At 37.7% G+C, this 26,672-nt stretch overlaps 1 protein-coding gene across 1 annotated transcript in view; it reads right to left on the bottom strand.

Moving 5' to 3' along the window:
• Positions 1-14,383: 14,383 nt before the first annotated feature.
• The window catches only part of SLC37A1 (solute carrier family 37 member 1), a 175,819-nt gene continuing 163,530 nt past the window's right edge, over positions 14,384-26,672 (bottom strand). Inside the window, exon 19 of the mRNA XM_020973886.2 lies at positions 14,384-14,945. Coding sequence (XP_020829545.1) covers positions 14,904-14,945 — 42 coding nt within the window. The 3' untranslated portion in view covers positions 14,384-14,903. The remainder of the gene's footprint in view (positions 14,946-26,672) is intronic.

Genomic DNA, 26,672 nt, shown 5'->3' on the forward strand with positions numbered 1-26,672 from the left:
TCTGCTCTATATAATAGAGGGTTCAGTGCTTATGGCCCCTACTCAATCAAGCCTTTATTTTGACTGCTGTTATCCTTTTTCCTCTCCTCTCTTCCTTTCCCTTCTCTTCTCCCCTCCTCTCCCCTCCACTTTCCATCCACTCTTCTGGGGACTATGACAAAGGGAACTTTGGGCACTGGGAGAGGGTAGCCAAGACTACAATGTTTTCTGGGGAGATCCGTGTTTCTTCTAGCCCAAGAATATGGGAAGATTGAGAAGTGATGAATTTCAAGGTCATGGGCTATTTGTTATCAACAAGATGAGGATTCCAGAGGGGCCCAATGAAATAAGAAGGTTGAAGAGAATATGGGCTATGGAGGGGATAAGGATGAGTTAGAGAAGTAGAAGAGGCAGAGGATTTTCATTGCATAAATGTTACCTCTCATAAGGAGAGCAGTAACTGGGAATTTGACCCGCAGAGAGGAGTCGGTTGCTCATCTTCTAGGGTCCTGTGATAGCTAGCTTGGAGTCAATGCCTCTGTCAGTGGCCCAGGATCTCCCAAGGCTCTGTTGAATTCATGTTCTGTACTCATGCTGGGTTTCCCTGCAACCTTCCTAACCTTCCTTCTCCAGGGCATACTTGCATACTTTTTTTTTTTGTAATTGGGGTTAAGTGACTTCCCCAGGGTCACACAGCTAGACAGTGTCAAGTGTTTGGTCTGAGGCCGGATTTGAACTCAGATCTTCCTGACTTCAGGGCCAGTGTTCTATCCACTGCTCCACCTAGCTACCCCCCCAGGACACGTACTCTTGACTCTTCAGATTTTCTCTATCATGCCCCAGTATGCCTTCATTGACATTATTCCCTAATTAGAACATAAGGTCCTTGAAGACAAGGCTTTTTTTCCTTTTTTTTTTTCTGCTTGTATTTGTGTTCTTAGCTCGGTGCCTGGCAGATAGCAAGCACTAAATCCTTCTTGAATGTCTGAAACCCTAGACTGAAGTAATCTCTCTCCTCCGAACTCCTCTATTACCTTGTTTGCATGTCTCTCGCTGTATATTTTACCTTTTATGATAGTTACTGTGTATAAATGTCTGAACTTCCCAGTTAGGCTGAAAGCTCCTTGCCTTATTCTTAATGCAATAGTTAGTAGGCAGGAGTGACCTGGGTTTAACTCCTGCCTCTTACACTTATTGTTGTGTGACCATGGATAAGTCCCTTAACCTATCGGAACCTCAATTTCATCATCTAGGAAGTGGAGTACAGAATTGTTGGAATAGTAACTCCCTTTCCAAAGCCCATTAGCATGTAATTCTCTTCCCATTAGTGGAGATGCTGCCGAAGGGAGGGGTGAAGTTAGTGGGAGGCAGAGTTTCAGTTTTAAGCCTCCTTTGAAGACAAATCATTAAGGTAATTCTGGGTTTCACCTTAGAGAGGGGATCTAAGATGCCAACAACACTTCAGGTTGCTGAAGGAAAAAACTAGGAAAACACGAAAGTAGCCAGCATTCTCCTTCATGTCCCTATTCCCCAGCTTGCTACTTTAGAGACTTCAAGGAGTTTCCACTTAGGTGAGATCAAGGACATTTTATCTTGGTTGAGCTGAATTATCCCAATGGGAAAGCTCATTCACTCTCTATTCTTTGGTATATGTTCTACGCACACTTTCTCTGATTTCTGTTTTGCTACAATTTGGATAATAATTATCATTATTATTTAATATGTATGTTCCTTATGGAACTGGTATTAGGTGGGATAGGGGTCAAGCCTTGGATATAGAGCTTGGGTTTCTCCTTTCCCCAAATGACAAGGCAATCAAAAGTTAGATGGAACCTGACCATATCCCCTAGATTAACTATTTAAGGGAGCAATAGATATACTTCTGGTACCTCCTCTCTTTGAGAAGAGCAGAGTGGCATCCAGCCCCAACCTCCTGCTTCACCTTCCAGCAGAACAGAAAGTTTCCCTTGGAGAAGGGTGTGTGTGGGGGTAGGTGGGTGGGGAGAGAGAGACCAGGCTGGAGAGAGAGAGACCAGGCTGGAGATGTCTCTTTTGCCTCCCTGTAAGCCACTCCATCCCATGCCCCTCATTCTGCTACATGAAGGGGCTCTCTCCATAGGAGTATAATTTTTGGTTGCTTATTTTTGCAAGATATTGTTGGGTTTGGTGGTTAAGTTTTTTTTTCTAAAAGCTGGAACAATTTACTTTCTGTCCTGTGCTACTTCAGTTATTATTTTTTTTCCCCTTCCGACCAGCCCTTTTGTGTTTCAAATGGTGCTAATTGCCTACACTTGTAACCCCAAATCATTTCAGGTTTTTACTGAATAGACAACAAAAGCCCTTAGGCTAGTCCAAGCCTTTTGAGGATAATTGTTCAGGTTTTGAAGGCTTTAAATGAATTAAAATCTGCAATTGTTTCATACTACCTTTCTTATTAGAAAGTTGGAGGATCTTCCCCTTGCATACCAATATTTTTGTGATGGTGAATTAAAAGGCCATCTTATTTTGTCTCAATTCTTACTTAACCTTTAGTGATTGAATGGGCACTGCCTCAGTTGAGCAAACTGAGGGCTGGGAAATATCCTTGATTTAGGAAGAAAGTTTTCAGCATTTATTTTCTTCCTATGGCCAGCTTTATTCCAGAAGTGAGATTTTGTCTTCCCATTTTGGAATACACTTGTTTACATTTTTTCTTTTATTTTTCTCCTTATAGGAAGCAGAATTTTTTAGAGCCACAATTTTATTTCTTCTTGATTATATCCTTGGGTATTTTTCAATGTAATTTTTATTTCTTTATATAATTTTTTTCTGGAGGTGTAACAAGTTTGGCTTCAATCTAATGTTATATTGATACATAAAAACTAATTGGTGCTGCTTTTGTGATTTGAATTCATGTCTTTTGCTGTACTATTGTATTGTTTAAGCACAGTATATTAATACAATAGACCATCATTACTGCAACACTACGTTTGTTAATTGTATGAATATTTGTGTATTAATGTGGGCACATGTGGATCAATCTCTAGAAAAGATGAGAGCTAAGATATTTCAGGGGTACTGTTTTTCTTTTGCAGTTGAAAAGCATAGAAGTCTCCTAATAACAGGAATAAATCTAGATTTTAAGAATGAGGACATTTTAAGGATATTGGGCAGAAAAGTGAAAGGACTGGAAGATTATACAATTAAGGCCACTGATATGAAGGCAGATGAGATAACTCAGGAAGTTTTTATAATTCTGCCTGAGGATTTTCACCATGGAGATATTGCTGAGGAATTAACAATAGGATGTTAGTTATTCCTAGCAATTTCAGACTAACAACCTTTGAGGATAAGGAACTGCTTAAAGAAGTAGGAGTCTTTCTAATCCAAGGAGGTATTCCTGTGGAGAGACTGAACATCACAATTATAGCGAAGAACTCTATTTCATCTATGAGTAAGGCAGAGGCTGTACTCCATGTGGTGTACAAATACCATAGGCCCCAAATTGGCTTTTCCTCTGGACATGAACCATATCCCCAAAGAGAACAATCCTGGGACACTTGGGTTGGACCCTCAATAGTGAGCCTGTGACTCTGGAAGATCCCTGAGGCTAACCAAGTGCTGAACATGTCAGAGAGCCTAAGACGGATAGCTGCAAAGGCAGTGAATACCCTTTAAAGGCAACACCAGACATCAATTGGCAAGAAGAAATACAAACTTTAGCTCAGATGTTTGAAGGGAATGGCATCTCTATAGACTCACAATGCTAATTTTGGCCCTAATGCTGTGCACCACCTGTTGAGTTCCTCCTCAGAGTGGAGCAACCCGTGCAGAGACAGGTACCCATGGGCTTCTTGCATACTGAGAATTCTGGGAAAATGACACTACAGAGATTGTTTCAGGGCTTAGTATTTGAGCCTCATACAGCTGGTTTAGGAAAGGGGTTATATAAGATGGGATAATGTCAAGCACATGTAAATAAATGTCAGTTGTTATTTTTTATATCCCCCCCCACAGCATGGGGTACAATATCTTTATACTATAATTAAGTACTCTACACTTTTTTTGGAAGACATTATTGCATATTACTTTTGTAGCGAAAAACAAGTTCTTTTTTCTTTTCAGGCAAGAATGTTGCATGATTCTGTTTGACCAACTTAAGGTCAGTTGCATAACCAAATGAGCAGAGGAACAGGTAGATGATTAAAATACCAACTTTACTAATTTGAATATTAAGACTCATGGAGGGCAAGATTTGAATCTCTTATAGTGTCTGGTTCAGTAACATGCATACAAGGCTGGTAATAAATTATTGGGTGCAGAGAATAGTGAAATTGATCTTTAGAAGGGGTTTAGGGGCAGCTAGGTGGCACAGTGGATAGAGCACCAGCCCTGAAGTCAGGAGGACCTGAGTTCGAATCTGACCTCAGACCAAACACTTGACACTTACTAGCTGTGTGACCCTGGGCAAGTCACTTAACTCCAATTGCTTAGAAATAAAATAAATAAAAAGAAGAGGTTCAAAATTTTGCTAGCGATGTAGTAGAGTCATATGTCTTCAGTATGCTAGTATGGATTTGGAATCAGAAGACCTAGCTTTGAATATTGGTTCTGTTAACTTACTACCTGTAAGACCTTAGACAAGTCACTTGTACTTTCTTGGGCTTCAATTTCCTCAGTTGTAAAACGAGAGGGGGATTAAGTAGTCTGTAAGGGGCTCTTCCAACTTTATATTGTATAATTACAAAATTTTTCTTTTTTCTGTCAACTAATTCAGAAAAAAAGTAAGTAATTCTTATTCTTTGAGCACGACGGCTAGCTGAATGATTTAGATGTCTGCTTAAGCTTTCATTTTTTTGCTAATATTTTTCTTCCTAAGCTGCTTGAGAAGTACCACATCATTTATCTTTGTTATCTTTCCCTGCATGAAATACAGTGCCTTTCTCATAGGAGCAATACATTGATAAACGCTTGTTGAATCTTTGTTAACTGCTAAGTCTATGAACCCTTTTAAATTCTATAATGAAGTAGAAAAATTTACTGTGAGATGTTGATCTATAGCTCTTAAAGCTGATATGTAAATATGCTTTTTAATTTTATCTTGTGAATTTTATTATGATGAGTAAGTGATTGATGTATACTAATAATGGCTGATCTATACTAATTCTTTTGATTCTATATTCTTGGCATTTTAATTCAAATGGGTATATAATTGAACTTCTTTGAAACTTCTCCAGCTATAAAATAAGAGGATAGGACAAAGAATCGCTAAACTGCCTTTTAGGCTGTTGATTGTTGAATGAGTACCTTGACCATGCCTAACCCATAGATGACCATCCAGAGCTCAGGACTTGACTGAACTCTGTTTTTGGCTGTCAAGCAAGACCAGAGATCTTCCCTGCTTCTCCTTACTCTTCACATTGGTGACCGGGTCAAGATGAACAACCCTTCAGAGATCCACTTAGGAGAAGATGATATACTCAACATTGGGTTGAAACTTAGGTCAAAGCTGAGTTGGCTGATTATTAGAGGGTGAGTATCTCAGCTTAGGACTTCACCGGTCCCTACCGTTGACCATCAGGAAGGAACAGGGATTGGGACGCTAATTCATTGTTGGTGAAATTGTGAATGGATCCAACTGTTTTGGAGAGCCATCTGAAATTCTGCCCAACGAGTTATTAAGCTACTCATAACCTTTGACCTAACAATATCACTACTTTGTCTATTTCCAAAGATAATTAGGGAAAAAGAAAAAGAACCTATATGTTCTAAAATGTTTATAGCAACTCCCTTTGTGGTGGCAAAGAACTGGAAATTGCAAGGATACCCATCAATTGGGAAATGGCTGAACAAGTTGTGGTATATGATTGTGATGAATGACTGTCCTATAAGAAATGATAAGCTAAATGATTTTAAAAAAAACATGGAAAGACTTGCATGAAATAATGAAGAGCAAAGGGAGCAGGACCAATAGAACATTGTGTACAGTAACAATAATATTGTTTTAAGAACAACATTGAGAAAATAAGTTATTTTGACTATTATAAACAGCAAATTAACTATAAAGGACACTATCTGCATCTGGAGAAAGACCTGGTAAGTAGAAGTATGTATACAATAATTTTACATATATGCCTATTTGTGTCTAATGGTAGCCATCTCTAGGGCAAGGAATGGAGAGGAAGGAATAAAAAAAAGAAATTTACATGATAATTTTGTTGTATATTTGAAGGGAATAACAAAGTGTGCATAGTAGATTTACACTTTCATGTGCAATCATCTTTTTTTTTATTGTACTATGTTATAGAAATGCTTGTTTTGTTCCATAAATTAAAAATAAAATTAAAAAAAGAAGAGGATGAAGAAAATTCTTACAAGGAGACTTTTTTTGTCCTAATGAACTAAATTGTGTGGGGACTATATTCTTATAAGTGAAGTTGTATGCAACTTTAGTTTAGATTTGAGGTAACTCTGGCTGTGATTATACTCGCAGCTAAAATATACATAATTATGTCTTTGTTTTATTATTTACTTGATAGTTAATAAATTGTACCTGTGGTAACCTTAATATTTAATGCCATTAATTTTTATATAAAAAGAGATATGAATTACTATTATTTAGAAAAGGAAGTTCCTCCAGTTTTTAAAATATATTAAGTAATGTTTGATAAACTTGTGGAGACTCTGGGCTTAGTTGGTTAATTATGAGACTTGTTGAAATTGTATTAATTAATGGGGAAATATATGAACATATACTCTGAATTACCCTAGAGATCAGGATAATAAGATTAAATATAGAACATAGTCAAGTAGCAGGCTGAAAGGTGACCCACAAATGAATATATTGACCTAAACCCATTAAACCTGGCTTTCCCTAGAAGATCTTGAATACCTGGCCACCTGCTCCAGTATTGGATTTATTTCCATTTACACTCCCACTGGGACAGGAGGAGAAGGAATATACAATTCTCTTCACTAATTGTATGTGTACATACAGACACATACTGAATTCATTTCTTGGCACACAGAATTACCTCTCTAATCTTTGCACTTATATTTGGGGAAACTTCATTTTACCTACTGAGGTGCCCTCAATCACCTGTACATTCATTCTGCCACAGCCACACAGAGGGATGGTCATAGCCTTGCTTTCATCATCATCTACAAGGATTCCACCTCCACAATTCATAATCCTGAAATTCCTATATCTGACCATAACCTTCTTCCCCTCATAACTACTCGTGCCTCACCTCGAATTCCTTCCTTTTCTCCATCCTCAACAAAACTTCCAGTCACCCCACCCCTTCCTGCTCTCTTAGACCACTTACCCCTGCTCTGGCCTGACTTTCCTCTCTTGAAAATCTTAACCTTGTAAATAACTAGTTAACATTGTCCTCTATTTGTATGTTCCTTTTCTCTTTGTCCTATTGAGTCACATCCCATTTCAAACCCCAATCCTGGAATAGTTCTACCATCAACCTTCTCTGTTCCTGTTCATATGCTGCTAAACACTAATGGAGAAGTCACACAACTATGATGACTGAATCAATCTGCTATAAATTTATGTTATTCAATCTCAACTGGACCCATACTGTCGCGTGCCAATTCTTTTACCCTCTTGCAAACTGGCATGCAGCCATAGTTCCAAACCTCTTCTCAAACCACCTACATCACCTTCTCCTATCCTCCTAGCAGAGGACCTCACCTTGTACTTCACTAAAAAAATTGAGATCATCTATTTTAAGCTATCCCTCCTGCCTAGTTGCACATTTTGAATCACCTTAGCATAATCTCTCATTCTTCCTTTGCTCCAGTCTTAGAGGATAAAGTAACCTTTCTCCTTTTCAATAACCTTTTTGTTTGTGTCCTTGATTCCATTCCCTTATTGTCTCCTCTGGCAGTTTGCTACTTAGATGATATTCTCATTTTTCTCATTCTCTCTCTCTGTCTTTGTCTTTGTCTCTCTCTTCCTTCTCCTACCCCCCCATTTTTAATTTCCTTTTATCCACTTTGTACATATAATTAAATAGTCTGAATCTATAATTTTTATAAAAAACTTCACTAGACTCTCAACACACTTTCTCAGTGTGTTAAGCTCCCAAGGTTTCAACTATCTTATTTATTACAGAAGACCATGTGTGTAAATTTGGATATATATATGCATAAGTGCATATATACATATTTACATATATATATACACACACACATATATACATACATACACTTTCAACTGAACTCCAATCCTGCTTTATCAACTTCCTATAATATATCTCTAATTGGATGTTATATAGGCATCTCAAATTTATCATGTCTAAAAAGGAACTTACTATCCCTCCCGCTCCCTAAAACCTTCCCTTTTCTATTTCTATATATTTCTATAACTTTCCTATTTTTCATTCCTACAACACCATTCCTCTAGTTACCCAGGTTCTGAAATTTGTAGTTGTCCTATGCTCTTCTTTCTTCTTAGACTCACATCTAATCAATTGCCACAATTGATTCAATCTTGATTTAATCTACCATGTATCAAATCTGTCCCTTTTCTACACTTACATAAGTACCACTTTAGTTCAGGGTCTCATAGCCTCTCATCTGGACTATTGCAATAAACTCTTCATTGGTCTTCTGGCTTCCAGTCTCTCTTTTCTTTGATTCATAACCCACATAGATATCTGATTATTATCATTCTTTTTAAAAAATCATTCTTTTTAATTAATTTATTTTGAATTATCAACAATCACTTCCATAAGCTTTTGAGTTTTAAATTTTTCTCCTCCGCCCTCCCCACCTCCCTCCTCAAGATGGCATGTAACCTGATATAGGCTATACATATACATTCTTATTAAACATATTTTCACATTAGTCATGTTGTAAGAATTAGAACCAGTTTGCTACTTAAATGATAGAGGAAACAGAACACAACAGAAGAAAAAAAATAGCAAATGATATGTTTTGATCTTCATTCAAACTCCATAGTTCTTTCTTCTTTGTGGATAGCATTTTCCATCACGAAGCCTTTGGAGATGTTTTAGATCATTGTGAAGGGCTAAGAGAAGGGCTAAGTCTATCAGTATTAGCCATCGCACAACGTGGCTATTACTGTGTACTATGTTGTCCTGGTTCTGCTCATTTCACTCAGCATCAGACCATACAAGTCTTTCCAGGTTTTTCTGAAGTCAGCCTGTTCATCATTTCTTACAGCACAGTAGTATTCCATTACATTCATATACCACAACTTGTTCAGCCATTCCCCAATTGATGGGCATTCTCCCAATTTCTAGTTCTTTGCTACCACAAAAAGAGCTGCAATAAATATTTTTGTACATGTGGGTTCTTTTCCCATTTTCATGATCTCATTGGGATATAGCCCTAGAAGTGCTATTGCTGGGTCAAAGGGTATGCACATTTTTATAGCCCTTTGGCCATAGTTCCAAATTGCTCTCCAAAATGGTTGGATCAGTTCACAACTCCACTAACAATGCATTAGTGTTCCAATTTTCCCACATCTTCTCCAACATTTATCATTTTCCTGTTTTGTCATGTTGGCCAATCTGATAGTTGTGATGTGGTACCTCAGAGTTGTTTTGATTTGCATTACCATTCTTATAATACAGGTCTGACTACATTGCTCCTCTGCTAAAAATGCTCTGTTTCCTTGTGGCTTTAGAATAAAACAAAAACATCTCAGTTGGACTCTTACATTGTTTTTTGTTTTTTGTATCACATTCAATTCCTTTCTCAGTTTTTGAGAGTAATTAGTATGGTATTTGTACTAATTGTTCTTTAAAAGTTTGATAGAACTCCCCTGGGAATTCATCAGGATCACAAGTCCCTCATTCTCCCCTCTCCTCTTTGGTACTTCTACAGTTAATTCTATTTTTTTTTCTTCTTAGAACAGATTATTTGAAATTTCTATCTTTTTTTTTATTAGTTTGGGTGTTTAATATTTTTGAAGATATATCTCTATTTCTTTTGTGTTCTCAGCTTTGTTAGCATGTATTATTTTTCTTTTTTGTTTTTTTTTCTGATTTTGATTCTATCTTTGCCTCCAGCCTCCACAGATGTTCCCTTAATTATAAGAGGTCCCCTGTACCTCAGTTCTGTTTAATCATTTAATGGATTAGTTTTTATAAAGGAATGTTTACTCCAAAGTTATAGCAAGAATAAACACACAAATATCACCCTAACACTTAAGGTCATAATCAACCCGCCCCCACCTCCTAATCTGGAAAGGAGGAGGAGATTAGGTTCACAGATTTGCTTGGTTCCTATGTAGCACAGTCCCAAGTTCTAAGTCCAAAGCCCCATTTGGGTTTGAATCCTGGGCACTCTGGATTCCTAGGACTTCCCTGCTGGGTCATCTGGCTACACATCCTACCCGGAGTCCTGTCTCTCATGGGTTGAATTCTTGGATCCCATGGGGATTCCACCACCACACCTGCAACCAAACAAACAAACACATGCCCCTCAGCATGATCTTGGGGACCACAGAGGAAAGTAGAAAGTAGTCCTCTCCCCTGCCAGTCAGTTCAAGGCACCTGATCTGTGAGTAAACATGACCTTTCTTCTTTCTTGATGCCACAGGAAAGAGACAGAGTGTCCCACTCTGGAAGTTTTCAAAGATACAGCCTGTTCTAGTTACACAGTCAATCAAAAGAGGTTACTCCCATCTATAAGGTAGTGAAATGCAGAATGCCTTCTAGGAGCTGGATGCATCCATGTTGGGTGATCTGGATGTAATCAAATACAAGCCAATTCCCAATTACATAGATTTGCTAATACATACATACATACATACATACATACATACATACATACATACATATGTATACACACACACACACACACGCACACACATATAAATTTCTTTCCTCTGAGGACTACTTTAGCTGTATCTGAGAAATTTTGACATACTGTTTCATCATCATTTTTTTACATAGTCATTAATTGCTTCTATGATTTGTTCTTTGACCTACTAATTCTTTAAGATTTCTTTGGTAAGTCTTCATTTGAGTCTGTTATTGATTTGTACTCTCTGAATTGATTATGATTTTTATTATATTCGTGTCTATAAAAATATTACTTTTTTCCTTTTTACATTTATTTGCATTATCTCTGTGCCTTAACACATGGTCAATTTTTATAAAAAGTTCCATATGGTGCTGAGTAATATGCATATTCTTTAGCAATTCTGTTTAGAAAGACACCATAAGTCTTTTGACTCTAGTTTCTCCAGCAATTTGTTCAATTCTGTATTTTGTCTTTTGTTATCTTTTTGTTAGATTTGTTGAAGACCAAGAGAGGGTATTGTTGTTTCATTGCCATTGCCTCAAGCCCTGACCAATTGTGTTTTCCCAATTTTTAGGGGACCCCAGTGATCCAAGTTCCATTTAACTACTTAACATCAGATTATCTTTTTCAAAGGGACTCTTACTTTAACAAAATAGCAAGAACAAATACAAACATTTCTCCCAGCGTGTTGGAGGTGTAATCTTTCCTTATCCCACACTGGTCTCTTGGGAAGGGGGGGAGACTAAGCTTATAGTTTATCTCAGTTCCTACATAGCTTAAATCTCACCAACTTCAAAACCAAAACCACACTGCGCTGTCATCCTGGACCCTTGTTCCTCAGGGCTTCATCCTCGATCCTGGTGCTCCTGTATCCCCATGGCTCTATCTCTTGGGTCAGAGACTCTACATGTAGCTCAAAAGACGGATAAAAAAGCCAAAACCTCAGGTTCATTTCTTGGGGTCACATTCCATATGATGGTAGAGGTGATGGAGGTGAGGAGGAGAGGTGACCATCACATTCAGACAAGAATGTAGTAAAAGTATAGATTGTACTCAGTTTAAAAGGTGCAGACAATTCTGGCTACATAGCCCGTGAAAAAAGGCTGCTACTAACCACATGGTAAGCCAAAGCAGAATGTGTAAATAAATGTCAATTCTCTTGTCTCCCAGAAGCAAACCCCTATGTATCTTCCACACGGATGACACCATCTTAGGTGGCACCTAGAACCAGTTCCCTATTTTAAACATTGGTACCTTAAGGAAGGAATTCGCTACTTTAGATAAAATTAGGGCAAAGTGGAAAAAACATGGACTTAGGGGGAAATTTATGGACATGTTGAGTTTAAAATGTCCCCAGAGACATCCAATTTACTATCCAGTGGACAAGTGGTGTCATGAGACTGAAATTCAAGGGAGAGATTGGGTATGGATATGCAGATCTTAGATTTATTTGCATATAGATGATAGCTAAACCTGTGGGAATGTGTGCTATGTTCTTTCACTTTCATATCTTGTGTGCCTAATTTGTTCCACTGAACAACTTTTCCTTGTTTTGACTAGTACTATGGTTTTGGTGATTATAGTATAGTTTAATATCTAATACTATTAAGCTCCATTCTTTCCATTTTTCTGGTGATTTCTCTTGAAATTTTGAAACTTGTGTTCCTCCTGGTGAATTTTGTTAAGCCTCCTTTTGTAAGACTGCTTGGCATAACATTAAATTTGAAAAACAAATAAGTTGTGTTAGGACTTTTATTATAGTGATATCTTCCAACCATATGTAATTAGTCAGTCTAAATATTGAACCCATTATTTCTATAAAAAGTATTTTATGGCTATGTTCATATAATATCTCTTGATAGTTGAACTCCCAAATATTTTAACATTTTGTAGTTATTTTTATTTTAATTCTTTCTCTCTCCTCTTGCTGAATTTTATTGATAATATATGAAAGCATCATGATGTTTGTAGATTTCTTTTGTAGCCTGCTACATCAATGGAATTACTAATTACTTCAATTACTTTTTGTTTATTCTCTAATGTTCTTTAAGCCATTAAGTAAGCCAATAAAAATCAATAATTTTGTATCTTTTTTGTCTAAGTGCATTCCTTCAGTTTATTTTCCTTGTTGTACCTCAGATTTCTAGAATTATATTCTGGTACTGGTAAGAATAGACATCTTTGCTTTAACCTTCATGTTATTAGAAAGGACTCTTGTTTATCCTTATTGCATATAATGCTAGCTCTTGGGTTTAGATAGATAGGTGCATTTATATCTTTGTTTTCTAGTGATTTTAACAGAAATGGATGCTTGTTCTTTTTTGATATAATCATTTGATTTTTATTGTTCATGTTATTAATTTATTCAGTTATAGTTATAGTTTTCCTACACATTCAGCTTGGTCATCATGTATGATTTTTTTGAAATGTTGCAGTAGGATCTTTATCAACATTTTACTTAAAATTTTGGGGTCAATACTTATCATTGGGCTGTATTTCTCTCTGTTTTGATTCCTCTTTCTTAGCTATCAAGACCATATTTATATCATATTTACATCTTCTTCAATTTTTACAGTTTATAGCATATAAGAATTAATTGTTCTGTGAATGTTTAATAGAACAGGCTTGTAAAACCATCTGGTCCTAATGTTTGCTTTCTTCCCTCCTTTGGATGTTCATTTATAATTTGTTCAATTTATTTTTCTAGAATTGGGTTATTTAAATTCTCTATTTCTTATTTTGTTATTTTAAATTTGTACATATTCATCCATTTCATTTAAGTTGCCAGTTTTATCGGCACATAGTTGGGCAAAATAACTTCTGGTGATTTCTTTTATTTCTTCTTTATTTTTGTGGATTCTTCCTCATTACAGTGTCTGCCATTGTGTGTGTGTGTGTGTGTGTGTGTGTGTGTGTGTGTGGTGGGGGGAAGGGTGTTCTTATTGGTAAGGCACATAGGGATCAACACAAAAGCCAATGAGTTTGCTTGGGGATACTGACAGGCATCTCTAATAATTAATGTTCTCTGATGTTATTTCATGATTTTTAAAAGCCTGTGAGGCATTATCATATTTTTATCTTGGGGAATTCAGCTTTGGTTACTCTGAAGTTTACCTTACACACAATTCCTTTTTTAAAAAAAAATTTGGTGTTGCTGAAAGTCAGAGAAAACAACTACTCTGTCATCTTGTTTTTTGAACAATCCATGCGGCTATGTAATCCCGGTGAAGCTTAGCTCTGGGTTTCCTTTCCGGGTAAATTGTACTTACCTCTTCTTGGTGCACTCTATGTTTGAACCAAACTCTCCTGCTTGTTCTTCTTAATCTGTGATATTCCTTCTCAATTCTCCATGCCTCTATTCTTGGAATACCCTTCTTCTTTACTCTACCTTTTAGAGCCTTTTTATATTTTAACTCAGATAATGCCTCCTACAACATACCTTTTGTTGCTCATGCCCTCCCTTTACATACCACACATTGGGGCAGCTAGGTGGTGCAGTGGATAGAGCACTGGCCCTGAAGTCAGGAGGACCTGAGTTCAAATCTGACCAAACACTTCACACTTATTAGCTGTGTGACCCTGGGCAAGTCACTTAACTCCAATTGCCTAAAAAAAGAAAAACAAAAAACACATATCACATATTATGTTTTTATTTTGTTTTTGTTTTCTATGTACATATGTATTTAATCTTCTGCATACCTATTTCAATTTTATGTTGTTCTTCCCCAATTAAGTGTAAGCTCCTTAAGGACAGGAACTGTTTTGCTTTTGTCCTTTTACCTTCCGTGCCTAGAACAGTGCCTGGCTCGTAGTAGACACACATTCTTACAGATTATGCAATAGAGCACAAAGGTCAGTGGATCATACCATGTTGGCAAATCTTCTAGTTTTGAACTTTGGGGCCATTGACTGAGATCAGAGAGTTTTATAAGAAGATTGTTTATGATACATTGTTATTATTAACTATAGCATATCAAAAGAATTTGTTGTTTATTACAGTACAAAGGAATTGTGATATACATTACTGGAGGGGATGCCCATGTTGATAAAACCACAGATCTTTTGATGTATCACTGATAGAACCACAGTGAAATACATATCCTATCCTATTACATTCCTCTTGATGCTTGATTGTAATTTCCAGAACTGAAATCTCATAAGACATCTGCCCAGACACAGGAGATTTTTCCATAGAGCTAGGAGGAAAAGAGAGAAAACTGAATGAATGAGTTTAAAAGTGTTCTTCAGGATCTCAGCAGTCTTAACATATCCCAGAGACCCATGAAGGACAGAAGTCAACCATTGGGTATGCATGTGTTGTGAGCCAGACAGAGGTCTCCTGCTGAGGAGTACTCTGTGCTTTTTCATGGTTTAGCTTTCATTATGGTTACCAAGATGAACCTCAGAGGATTTATGAGAAACTTTAGAAATCTAAAGTCAAAATGGGTACATGATTTAGATATAAAGGCTGATACTATAAGCAAACTTGGAGAGCAAGGAATAGTTTATCTGTCAGATTTATGGATAACAGAAGAATTTATGACCAAAAAAGAGACAGAAAACATCATGAAATGCAAATGGATAATTTTGATTACATTAAATTAAAAAGTTTTTTGCACAAATAAAGTCAATGTAACCAAGATGAGGAGGGAAGCAGGAAACTGGGAAAGAATTTTTACAACCAGTGTCTCTGATAAGGGCCTCATTTCTAAAATACGTAGACAACTAAGTCAAATTTATAGAGTGCAAGTCATTCCCCAATTGATAAATGGTCAAAGGAATGAATAGGCATTTTTCAGAGGAACAAAATAAAGCTATCTATAGTCATGTGAAAAAATGCTCTAAATCACTATTGATTAGAGAAATGCAAATCAAAACAACTCTGAGGTACCACCTCACACCTATCAGATTGGCTAGCATGACAAATCAGGACAATGATAAATGTTGGAGAAAATGTGGGAAAGTTGGAACATTAATGCATTGTTGGCAGAGTTGTGAACTGATCCAACCATTTTGGAGAGCAATTTGGAACTATGTTCAAAGGGCTATAAAAATATGCATACCCTTTGACCCAGCAATAGCACTTCTAGGGCTATATCCCAAAGAGATCATAAAAATGGGACAAAGACCCACATATACAAAAGTATTTATTACAGCTCTTTCTGTGGTGGCAAAGAATTGGAAATTGGGGGATGCCCATCAATTGGGGAATGGCTGAACAAGTTGTGGCATATGAATGTAATGGAATACTACTGTGCTGTAAGAAATGATGAGCAAGTCGACTTCAGAAAAACCTGGAAAGATGTGTATGGACTGATGCTGAGTAAAGTGAGCAAAACCAGGAGAATGTTATATGCAGTAACAGCCATATTGTGTGATGACTAATGCTGATAGACTTAGCTCTTCTCAGCAATGCAAGGATCCAAGACATCTCCAAAAGGCTTATGATGGAAAATGCTATCCACATCCAGAAAAAGAATTGTGGAGTTTGAATGCAGATAGGAGCATACTATTTGCTTTTTTTCCCCCTTCTGCTTTGTTTTGTTTCTTCTTTCTTGTGGTGCCTCCCATTGTTCTAATTCTTCTTTACAACATGAATAATGTGAAAATATGTTTAATAGAATGTATATGTAGAGCCTATAGCAGATTGCACACTGCCTTGGGGTGGGGGGAAAGGAGTGGAAGTGGGAGAAAATTTAAAACTCAAAAGCTTATGGAAGTGATTGTTGAAAACTAAAAATAAATAAAGTAATTTAAAAAAATTTAGAAATCTGATTGATTGTTGCAATGATAAATCAAGAATCCAGAGGACTGAAAATGAAATTGCTGAAATAGTAGAAGGGGAAAATAATAAATGTGCATAGAGCTTAGTACTTTAAAAATGCAGTGCTAAATTATTGAAAAGATATTAATTGCTCTATGTATTAAAACCTTTGATAATAAAATAAAAAGATGAAAATATTTCCTAACTATATACCTTACTTATGTAATGCCAAGCCAATCAAACTACCCAAGAAGTTTAATTTAAAAAGAAATAGAATACTTGTTCAGTGGAACAGATTCCTAGGCACACAAGACCCAGAAGCATCAACAGACTCAAAGATCTACAACTACTGGGGTAAAAGCTCAAAAAAACTTCTGGAAAAATTAGAAATCAGATTAGAAAAAGTTAAATTTAGATCAACTTCTCATATCACATACCACACAAATGATTGTTGTTGTGTTGTTTTTTGTTATGTCCAACTCTTTGTGATCCCTTTTGGGGTTTTCTTGGCAAAGATACTGGAGTGGTTTGCAATTTCCTTCTCCAGCTCATTTACAGGGCAAACAGGGTTAAGTGACTTGCCCAGGGTCACACAGCTAGTAAGTATCTGAGGCCAGATTTGATCTCATGAAGATGAGTCTTCCTGATTCTAAGCCCAGTGCTATATCCACTGTACCACCTAGCTGCACATCACACATATTAGAGGAGCAGAAAAAGAAATAAACTTTCATAGCTAAGGATTAAGAAAGAACTCTTAACCACACAAGCTACAGAGAATAGTATAGAACATAATGTAATGTAAGCCCCATTGCATGTGGGCTTGGGCAATTCCTAGAAAATCAGCCCAGATTTATGATGCTGTGTACATATGCAGATAGAAGTAGGGAATAAGAAAGAGAAGGTATGAGTCAAGGCACATACTTTGAATGTCACATAAGAAACTTCCCAGAGACACTGTCATTTGGGAAAAGCAGACCCACCAACAGATTTTTGATTTTTTGCACCTGATATGCTACAATCACTAAAACTTATTAGTACTCTTAAAAAAATCCAAAAATATATGTAATGGTAGGGGTGGAGCCAAGATGGCAGAATGAAATAAATGTTTTTGCTGAGCTCTTCCAACATACTCCTCTAAATAACTTTAAAAAAATTTGTCAAAGTAGGATAACCAACAAAAAAATCACAGTGCAGGGCAGCTTAGGAGGATAGAAAGAGAAGTCCACAGACATTAACACTAGGTTAAATGCTCCATCATTGCTGATTCTCCCTTTTCCAGTTTGTTCTATTGGTCTACTCTTTTTTTTTTATGGAGAAGGTAATACCAAATGACTTTTATGGCTGCTGCTTTATAATATAGTTTGATGTCCAGAAGTGTCATTCCCCATCAATTCCTATCATTTTTTATTACTTCCCTTGATAGTTTGAATCTTTTGTTTCTCCAAATGAATTTTATCATTTTTATTAGTTTTACATTACAGCTATTGGCAATAATTACTGACTTCCTGCCCCATAGATCATCTGTCTTCTTGATGGTAATAAAAATTTTGGTCCAAAATCAGTCTTTCAGACATTACCAAGTTCTTGGTCTATTCCTGACCTTGAACTGGAAGGAGGAGGAGAAAGTTGTCAGAGCTGTTGAAAGTTTGGGGCAGCACCAATGAAACAGTAGCCCAAAACAAAGAATGATGGAGACATTCTGAGCATGATTTTACTGATTCTGCATTGCTGACCAAAGCCAATCTAAGAGGAAGTGAGAGTGGTTTTTCTCCTCCCTTTCTTTTTCTCCCACAATAAGCCAGATATCCATATGTGTTATTCACTCATTTTGTACTTCCATTTTATTTTGCTAGGTTGTTTGAAAGGCAACTAAAGTTTGGAAACTTTGTTCTTTTCCCAAATGTATACATCTTGTTTTAAATCATTACCCTGCAATAAAGTTGTTGGCCAAAAAAAGCCCTAGGCTGTCTGATGTATTACTTACTGTGTAGAGAGCACTAAGAAGAGGAGGAATTCTTCTTTACAGATGAAAGATACATATTTGTGGGGCGGAGCCAAGATGGTGGAGTGAAAGCAGTGACTTGCTTAAGCTCTCCCCCAAACCCCTCCAAATACTCATAAAAAATGGCTCTAAACAAATTCTGAAGCAGCAGAAGCCATAAAAAGACAGAGTGAAACAAATTTCCAGCCCAAGACAACCTGAATGATTGATCAGAAAGGTATATGGCGCCAGGCTGGGAGCGCAGCGTGGGTGCGCAGGCTGCAGCGAACCTGGAGCAGGCTTCAGAGAAGTGAATCGTGGGCAACTGTGGAGGTTTCCAGACTCCTCAATCCAAGAATGCCAAAGACAACTTAGAAGGTCAGTGGGAAAAATCTGCTTCTGTTGGTGCTGAGAAAGGAAGGCGGGGTCTCAGCTTCATTCCCCAAGTGCGTGGTGGGGGGGGCAGCTGCTTCCTGAGCTTCCGGCCCACAGACTGAGGGGGAGTCCAGTGACTGAGCAGAGAGGGATTGCAGGGATCTCTTTGCCAGTGTGGAGGCAGGAATCTTTTGCTTTGCCCATGTTTGGATCTGGGTCACAGTTCTGGGTGGCGGTGCTGGGGTGAGGAGGAACGCTGGCGTGGTGGAGCTTGTAGTGGCTGTGGAGAAGAACCCCTCCCCACAGTTACAGGCCATAAAGGAATACTTGTGGTCACAGGCCAGGAGAGGAGTAAACACCTCGCCCCTTATCATACCACCTTGGAAGAACTGAAAATTCACAGGTCCCTACAAGTATCTCTGAAAACAGCTGTACAAACCCCTGAAGCTTGGGACAGTGCATTCTCCACATTGGAAGCAGACTCTTACCTTAACAGAGTTTAAAACTCAAGTAATTGGCCGGCATCATGAGCAAGCAGTGCAAAAAGAGTCAGACTGTATCATCTTACTTTGGTGACATAGGAGATCAAAATATACAACCAGAAGAAGCCAACAAAGTCAAAGCTCCTACATCCAAAGCCTCCAAGAAAAATATGAATCAGTCCCAGGCCTTGGAAGAGCTCAAAAGGGATTTTGAGAAGCAAGTAAGGGAAGCAGAGGAAAAACTGGAAAGAGAAATGAGAATGATGCAAGAAAATCATGAAAAACAAGTCAACAGCTTGCTAAAGGAGACCCAAAAAAATACTGAAGAAAATAACACCTTAAAAAATAGCCTAACCCAAATGGCAAAAGAGGTCCAAAAAGCCAATGAGGAGAAAATGCCCTAAAAAGAAAAATTGGCCAAATGGAAAAGGAAGTCCAAAAGACTACTGAAGAAAATACTTCCTTAAAAATTAGAATAGAGCAATTGGAAGTAGTGACTTTATGAGAAATCAAGACACTGTAAAACAAATCCAAAAGAATGAAAAATTAGAAAACAATGTGAAATATCTCATTGGAAAAACAACTGACCTGGAAAATAGATCCAGGAGAGAGAATTTAAAAATTATTGGACTATCTGAAAGCCATGATCAAAAAAAGAGCCTAGACATCATCTTTCAAGAAATTATCAAGGAAAACTGCCCTGATATATTAGAACCAGAGGGCAAAATAGAAATTGAAAGAATCCACAGATATCCCCCTGAAAAAGATCCCCAAAGGAAAACTCCTAGGAATATAATTCCAGAGTTCCCAGGTCAAGGAGAAAATATTACAAGCTGCCAGAAGGAAACAATTCAAGTACTGTGGAAACACAATCAGGATAACACAAGATTTAGCAGCTTCTACATTAAAGGACTGCAGGGCATGGAATATAATATTCTGGAGGGCAAAGGAGATAGGATTACAACCAAGAATCACCTACCCAGCAAAACTGAGTATAATACTTCAGGGGAAAAAATGGTCATTCAGTGAAATAGAGGACTTTCAAGCATTCCTGATGAAAAGACCAGAGCTGAATAGAAAATTTGACTTTCAAATACAGGACTCAAGTGGAACATAAAGAGGTAAACAGGAAAGAGAAATCATAAGAGACTTATTAAGATTGAACTATTTACATTCCTACATGGAAAGATGATATTTATAACTCATGAGACCTTTGTCAGTATTAGGGTAGTTGGAGGAAAAAAATTATATGTATGTAGATAGATAGATAGATAGATAGATAGATAGATAGATAGATAGACACACAGACAGACAGATAGATAGATAGATAGATAGATAGATAGATAGATAGATAGATGGATAGAAGGCACAGGGTGAGTTGAAGATTAAGGGGTCATATGTGAAGAGGTCTAGGGGTTTTGGGGTGCTGGGACCCCAAGATCGCGGTACCGGGCCCTGCTGAATGAATTCAACTCAAATCTTCTTCAGCCAGAGGAAAAGTTTATTAGTGATAAATCACAGAGGCCAGGTGATGCCCATAAGGACAGGCGGGCATGAGAAAGGCTCAGCCTTTGGGGCACGAGAGATTCTCAGCTAGGTGACGCCCGTAAAGACGGGTGGGCATGAGAGGTTCTCAGCCTTGTGGGCCTGAGATTCTCAGCATCTGAATGAGGGCCAAGGTGGATCTTAAATACTAAAGTGACTTTGGGTGGCCAGAGAAGGGGGTTGGGGAAAGGGTCTAGGTAAGAATTCTAATTGGGGAGGTCAGAGAGATTGAATAGACAGTGGGAATAGATAATGGAGGGAACAGGAAGGCAGAAGTTTGAAAGACATCTGCACAAAATCAAGGTGGGGCTAGGACTTTCAAAAGGAGATAAGGGAAGGCCTTTTTGGGGCCTATAGACAAAAGGGAGCCTAAGGCTTTCAAAGGGAGATGAGGGTCTGGGGCCTGTGAGTCAGATTCCCTTTGAGGCAAAGGGTGAAGATCTTGGCTTGGGCCCCGCCCTCATCAATATGTGGAGGATAAAATTAAGGGATGAGGAAGGATTATACTCAGAGAAGAAGAAAGGGAGAGGTAGAATGGGGTAAATTATCTTGCAAAGAAAAAACAGAAAAGAAAAGTCTCTTACAGTGGAGGGGAAGCAGGGGAAGGTGAGAGGGAATGAGTAAATCTTATTCTCATAGGATTTGGCTTAAGGAGGAAATAACATACACATCCAATTGGGTATGGAAGTTTGTTTTACCCTACAAGAAAACAGGGGGAGAAGGGGACAAGAGAGCAGGGGGATCATAGAGAGGAGGGCAGATTGGGAAAGGGGGTAATCAGAAGTAAATACTTCTGAGGAGGAACAGGGTCAAAAGAAAGAATAGAATAAATGGGAGGGCAGAATAGGATTAAGGGAACTAGAGTTAGTTTTTCACAACATGTCTGCTATGGAAGTGTTTGCATAACTGCACATGTACAGCCTATATTGAGTTGATTGCCTTTTCAATGAGGGTGGGTGGGGAGGGAGGAAGAGGGAAAATTTGAAACCTAAAGTTTTAAAAACATATGCTTAAAAAAAAAGTTTTCACATGCTATCGGGAAATAAGAAATACAGGAAATGGCGTACAGAAGTCTATCCTGCCCTACAGGAAAATAGAAGGGGAAGGAGATAAGAGAAGGGGAGAGAGATAGAAGAGAGGACAGACTAGGGGAAGGGATAATCAGAATGCATACCATCTTGGGGTAGGGGGAGGGTGAGACGGGGTGAAAATTTGAAACTCAAAAACTTGTGGAAGTGAATGTTGAAAACTACAAATAAATAAATTTATATAAAAAAAAATATATTTGCTCAGGATGGCTGAATTTGGGCCCAGAGGCACAGAGAGACAAAGGCGGGAGCCAGTGTTACTTTCCACAGGTCTTACAAAAATATTTAAGGGCAAATATAGCAGACATATTAAGTCATGAACAGCAACTGAAATGTGTGGGTAATTGGTTGGGGGCATGGCAAACTGTTACTGGTTTAGTTTGAGAGGCTTGGAGCATCCAGCATTTCAAAAACATAACCTCTAAGGTAGGAGGGGGAAAGCTAGATCATAGAACCAAGCAGTAGCTTAGCTGGAGGGCATCAACAGTGAGTGCATGATTACCATGGTAGCACAATCTAAGGCAATGTACAGTTCTAAGAGTCTGAACTCACTTATGAATGCCCTCTGGTGGTTTGAATATTTTACTACATTTATTCTTACACAGATAATAGAATTTGTAAATTTCTCTGGTGTGGGGAAATCCCAGTATGGGAATTCTCTACATGAGATGACACTGGTCTATGACTTAGTAGACAGATCCTAGCAGTTTTCTGAGGCACATAGAAAATAAGTGATTTGCTCAGGTTAACACAAATGGTATTGGAGGTAGTATTTCAATACAAGTTTTCTTGCCTTGATGCCCATGAGCAACTTTAACTCTTTACAGATACCATATAAATATTCACAACCATATGGGATAATTGAAGAATGTTGTTCTTAAAAGAAGTTTGGAGTCATTAAAAGTAATGCAGTTTCTCAAAAGCATTGCTCTTATTCAGTTATAGACCTAGTTTATTATTCATCAATAATCTCTGTTTAACAGAAATGTTCTAATCTTTTGGCCATAGCTCCAAAGCCAGGGCTTCTTGGTCAAATAAAATTTACTACAAACAGCCGGGAAGAAAGAACAAGTAATTGGGAAGCACAGTCAGGATCATCATAAGATTATGCAGCAAAAGTAAATAAAAAGAAATCTTAAAATATGATACATCAAATGGAAAGGTAAGGAATAGGGCCACATTTTTGTGAGACAGGGATGAAGGAGTAGATAATAGCAGACAGCATCTGAGTAATATGAGACGAGGAAGAGCAGAGAAGAAGAAGCACATGGAGAAAGGCCTCATGTTTTTCAGTGTAAAACCTAAGGCAAGTTTCTCCACTGAAGCAGTGGGAGAAGAGGGAGCTGAGGGAGATCTGAGGAAGGATGAAAAGGTTTGGAAGAGCCAATGTAGAGAGTGAGAAAGGAAGTTGATAAGGGAGGTATAGAAGGATTGCCTAGCAACAAGTGAGGACCCAGTTGAGGTTGTATAACATAAATTGGTAGTGAACTGTCAGAAGAGTTATGTGATGGCAGGTGCAAAGTTATATGGAAAGTTGTTCCTCTTCTCACTAGAGGTTAGGTATTAGATGGGTATTAGATTAGAAGTTGAAGTCTTGCCCACAGGGGAGATGGAAGTGTTGAAATTCTCAGCCTCACTCGAACCCTCCACCCACCCACTCCCTACAATCAATTGTCAAGTTCTATCATTTTATCTTTATAAGTATCTCTTACATATTTTCCCTACTCTCTTTGGACACTGACACCACCTTGTTGCAGTCCATCATTACCTCACACCTGTACTATTGCAATAGCCTACCCATTGGTCTCCTTGCCTCAAAGTCTTTCTGAAATCCAGTCCATCTTCCACTCAGCTGTCAAACTGATCTTCCTGAAATGAAAGTCTGACCACTCCTATTCTCCCTATTCAATAAACTCCTGGGCTCCTTTTACCTGTCAGGATCAAATATAAAATATTCTGCTCAGCTTTTAAAGCCCTTCATAGCCTTCCCTCTTCCTACATTTACAATCTTCTTATATCCTTTGCCCTTGTACATACTATGCTGTTTGGTGACATGGCCTCCATGTACTCTTGGAGCCAGTGACACTGGCCTCCTTGCTGCTTTTTGGATATAATACTCAATCTTCTGACTCCCAGTGTTTTCTCTGGCTATCCCCCATAAAATAGACAGCCTAGAATGCTGTCCCTTATCTCCATCTCCTAGGTTCCTTTTCCTGCTTCAAGTCTCAACCAAAGTTCCACCCTCTGCAAGAAGCCTTTTCTAGTCCTCTTTAATCTTAGTGCCTTCCCTCTGAAAATATCTCTAATTTATCCCATATACATTTTTTCCTAAATGTGTGTGTATCTTATTTGTAGCATTAATTGCATGTTTTCTTCCCATTAAACTGTAAGTTCCTTAAGAGTATGGACTGTCCTTTTCTACTTTTTTAGTTTGGCCTTTCTTTGAATCTTCAGGGCTTAGCACAGTGCTTTGCACATAATAGGTGCTTAATAAATGCTTGTGATAACTGGTCATATCATTCTGCTACTCAAAATGTTTCAGTGGCTCACTACTACCTCTAGGATAAAATTTAAAGCCCCTCACAATCTGACTTCAGCCTTCCTTTCCAGGTATTTGCACCTTTTTACTTTCCCTAGAGAAACAAATTTTCCCCTAAGTACTGCTTTGGCTGCATCCCATAAATTTTGGGATGTTGTCTCATTGTTGTCATTCTTTTTAATGAAATTATTGATTGTTTCTATGATTTGTTCTTTAGGATTAGATTATTTATTATTCCACTTATTCTTTAGGATTAGATTATTTAGTTTCCAATTAATTTTTATTCTATCTTTCCACTGCTCTTCATTGAATGCAATTTTATTGCATTATGATCAGAAAAGAATATATTTAGTATTTCTGCCTTTCTCCATTTGATTTTGAGGTTTTTACGCAACGGTCAATTTTTGTATAGGTGCTGTGTGTTTCCATTCAGTTTTCTCTAAAAGTCTGTCATATTTAACTTTTCTAATATTCTATTTACCTCCTTAGTTTCTTGTTTAGTTTTTGGCTGGATTTATCATGTTCTGGGAAGGGACAGTTGAAGTCCCCCACTAATATACTTTTGCTGTCTATTTCTTCCTGTAATTTACTTCCTGTAATTTACTTAACAATTTGGATGCTATACTACTTGTTGCATTTATGTTTAGTATTGGCATTACTACATTGTCTATGGTACCTTTTAGCAAGATGTAGTTTCCTTCCTCATCTCTTTGAGTTAGGTCTATTTTTGCTTTTGCTTTGTCTAAGATCAGAATTGCTACCCCTGCTTTTTTCACTTCAGCTGAAGCATAATAGATTCTTCTTCAACCCCTTACCTTTACTCTCTCTGCTTCAAGTGTGTTTCCTGTAAACAACATATTGTAGGATTCTGTTTTTTTATACACTCTGCTATACGCTTCTGTTTTATGGGAGAGTTCATCCCATTCACATTCACAGTTATGATTATTAAGTGTGTGTATTTCCCTCCATCTTATTTTTCTTCCTGTTTGCCCTCTTTTTCCTTTCATCCTTTCTCTTTTTACTAGTGTTTTGCTTCTGTCTACCACCTCCCTTGGTCTGCCCTCCCTTCTGTTGGTGCTTCCACCTTGCCCCCCTGCCTTTTACTTAACCTCTTCCTCTCCTTCTTCCCTGTTGGATAAGATAGATTTCTATATTTAACTGATTGTGTATATTATTCTCTCTTTGAGTTAATTCTGATGAGAGTAAGGTTCAAGGGATGCCCATTTCCCACCCTCCCATATTCCTCTCCACTGTAATAGGTCTTTTATGCCTCTTCATGTGAAATAGTTTACCCTATTCTACCTCTCCCTTCCTTCTGCACCTAGTATACTGCTTTTTCTTATCCCCTAATTAATTTTTGCATGTCATTCCCTCAAATTCACCATATACTCATACCCTCTGTCTATGTATATTCCTTTTATCTGTACTACTGGTGATATAATTTTAAAGAATTACAAGTATCATTCTCCCATGTACGGATGCAAACAGTTTAGCTCTACTGAATCCCTTGTTTTCTTTGACCTTTTTCCCTTTTTAGGCTCCTCTTTAGTGTTGATATTGGAGATCAAACTTTTTATTCAATTCTGTTCTTCTCATAAAAGCTTGAAATCCTTCTATTTCATTGAATGGGCCATTCCCCCCCTCCCCTTGAAATCTTATGCTTAATTTTGCCAAGGTAGGTGATTCTTGGTTGTAATTCTAGCTCTTTTGCTTTCTAGAATATCATGTTCTATGACTTCAATCCTTCAATGTCACAGCTGCTAAGTCCTGTGTCATCCTGATTTTGGCTCCCTGATATTTGAATTGTTTCTTTCCTTGATCTGATAGTTCTAAAATTTGACTATAATATTCCTTGGAATTTTTAGTTTGGGATCCCTTTCCTGAGGTGATCAATGGATTCTTTTGATGCCCATTTTGCCTTCTGGTTCCAGGGTATCAGGGCAGTTTTCCTTGATAATTTCTTGAAAGATGTTGTCCACTTTCTCCTTTTGATTATGACTTTCAGGTAGTTCAATGATTTCAGAGATTCTCTCTCCTGGATCTGTTTCCCAGATCAGTTGTTTTTTTCCCATGAGGTATTTTAAATTTTCTTCTATTTTTTCATTCTTTTGATTTTGTTTGATAGATTCTCGATGTTTCATAGAATCAT

The sequence above is a fragment of the Phascolarctos cinereus genome, unplaced genomic scaffold (assembly GCF_003287225.1).
Source record: "Phascolarctos cinereus isolate Bilbo 61053 unplaced genomic scaffold, phaCin_HiC Scaffold_726;HRSCAF=1367, whole genome shotgun sequence".
Classification (NCBI taxonomy): Eukaryota; Metazoa; Chordata; class Mammalia; order Diprotodontia; family Phascolarctidae; genus Phascolarctos; species Phascolarctos cinereus.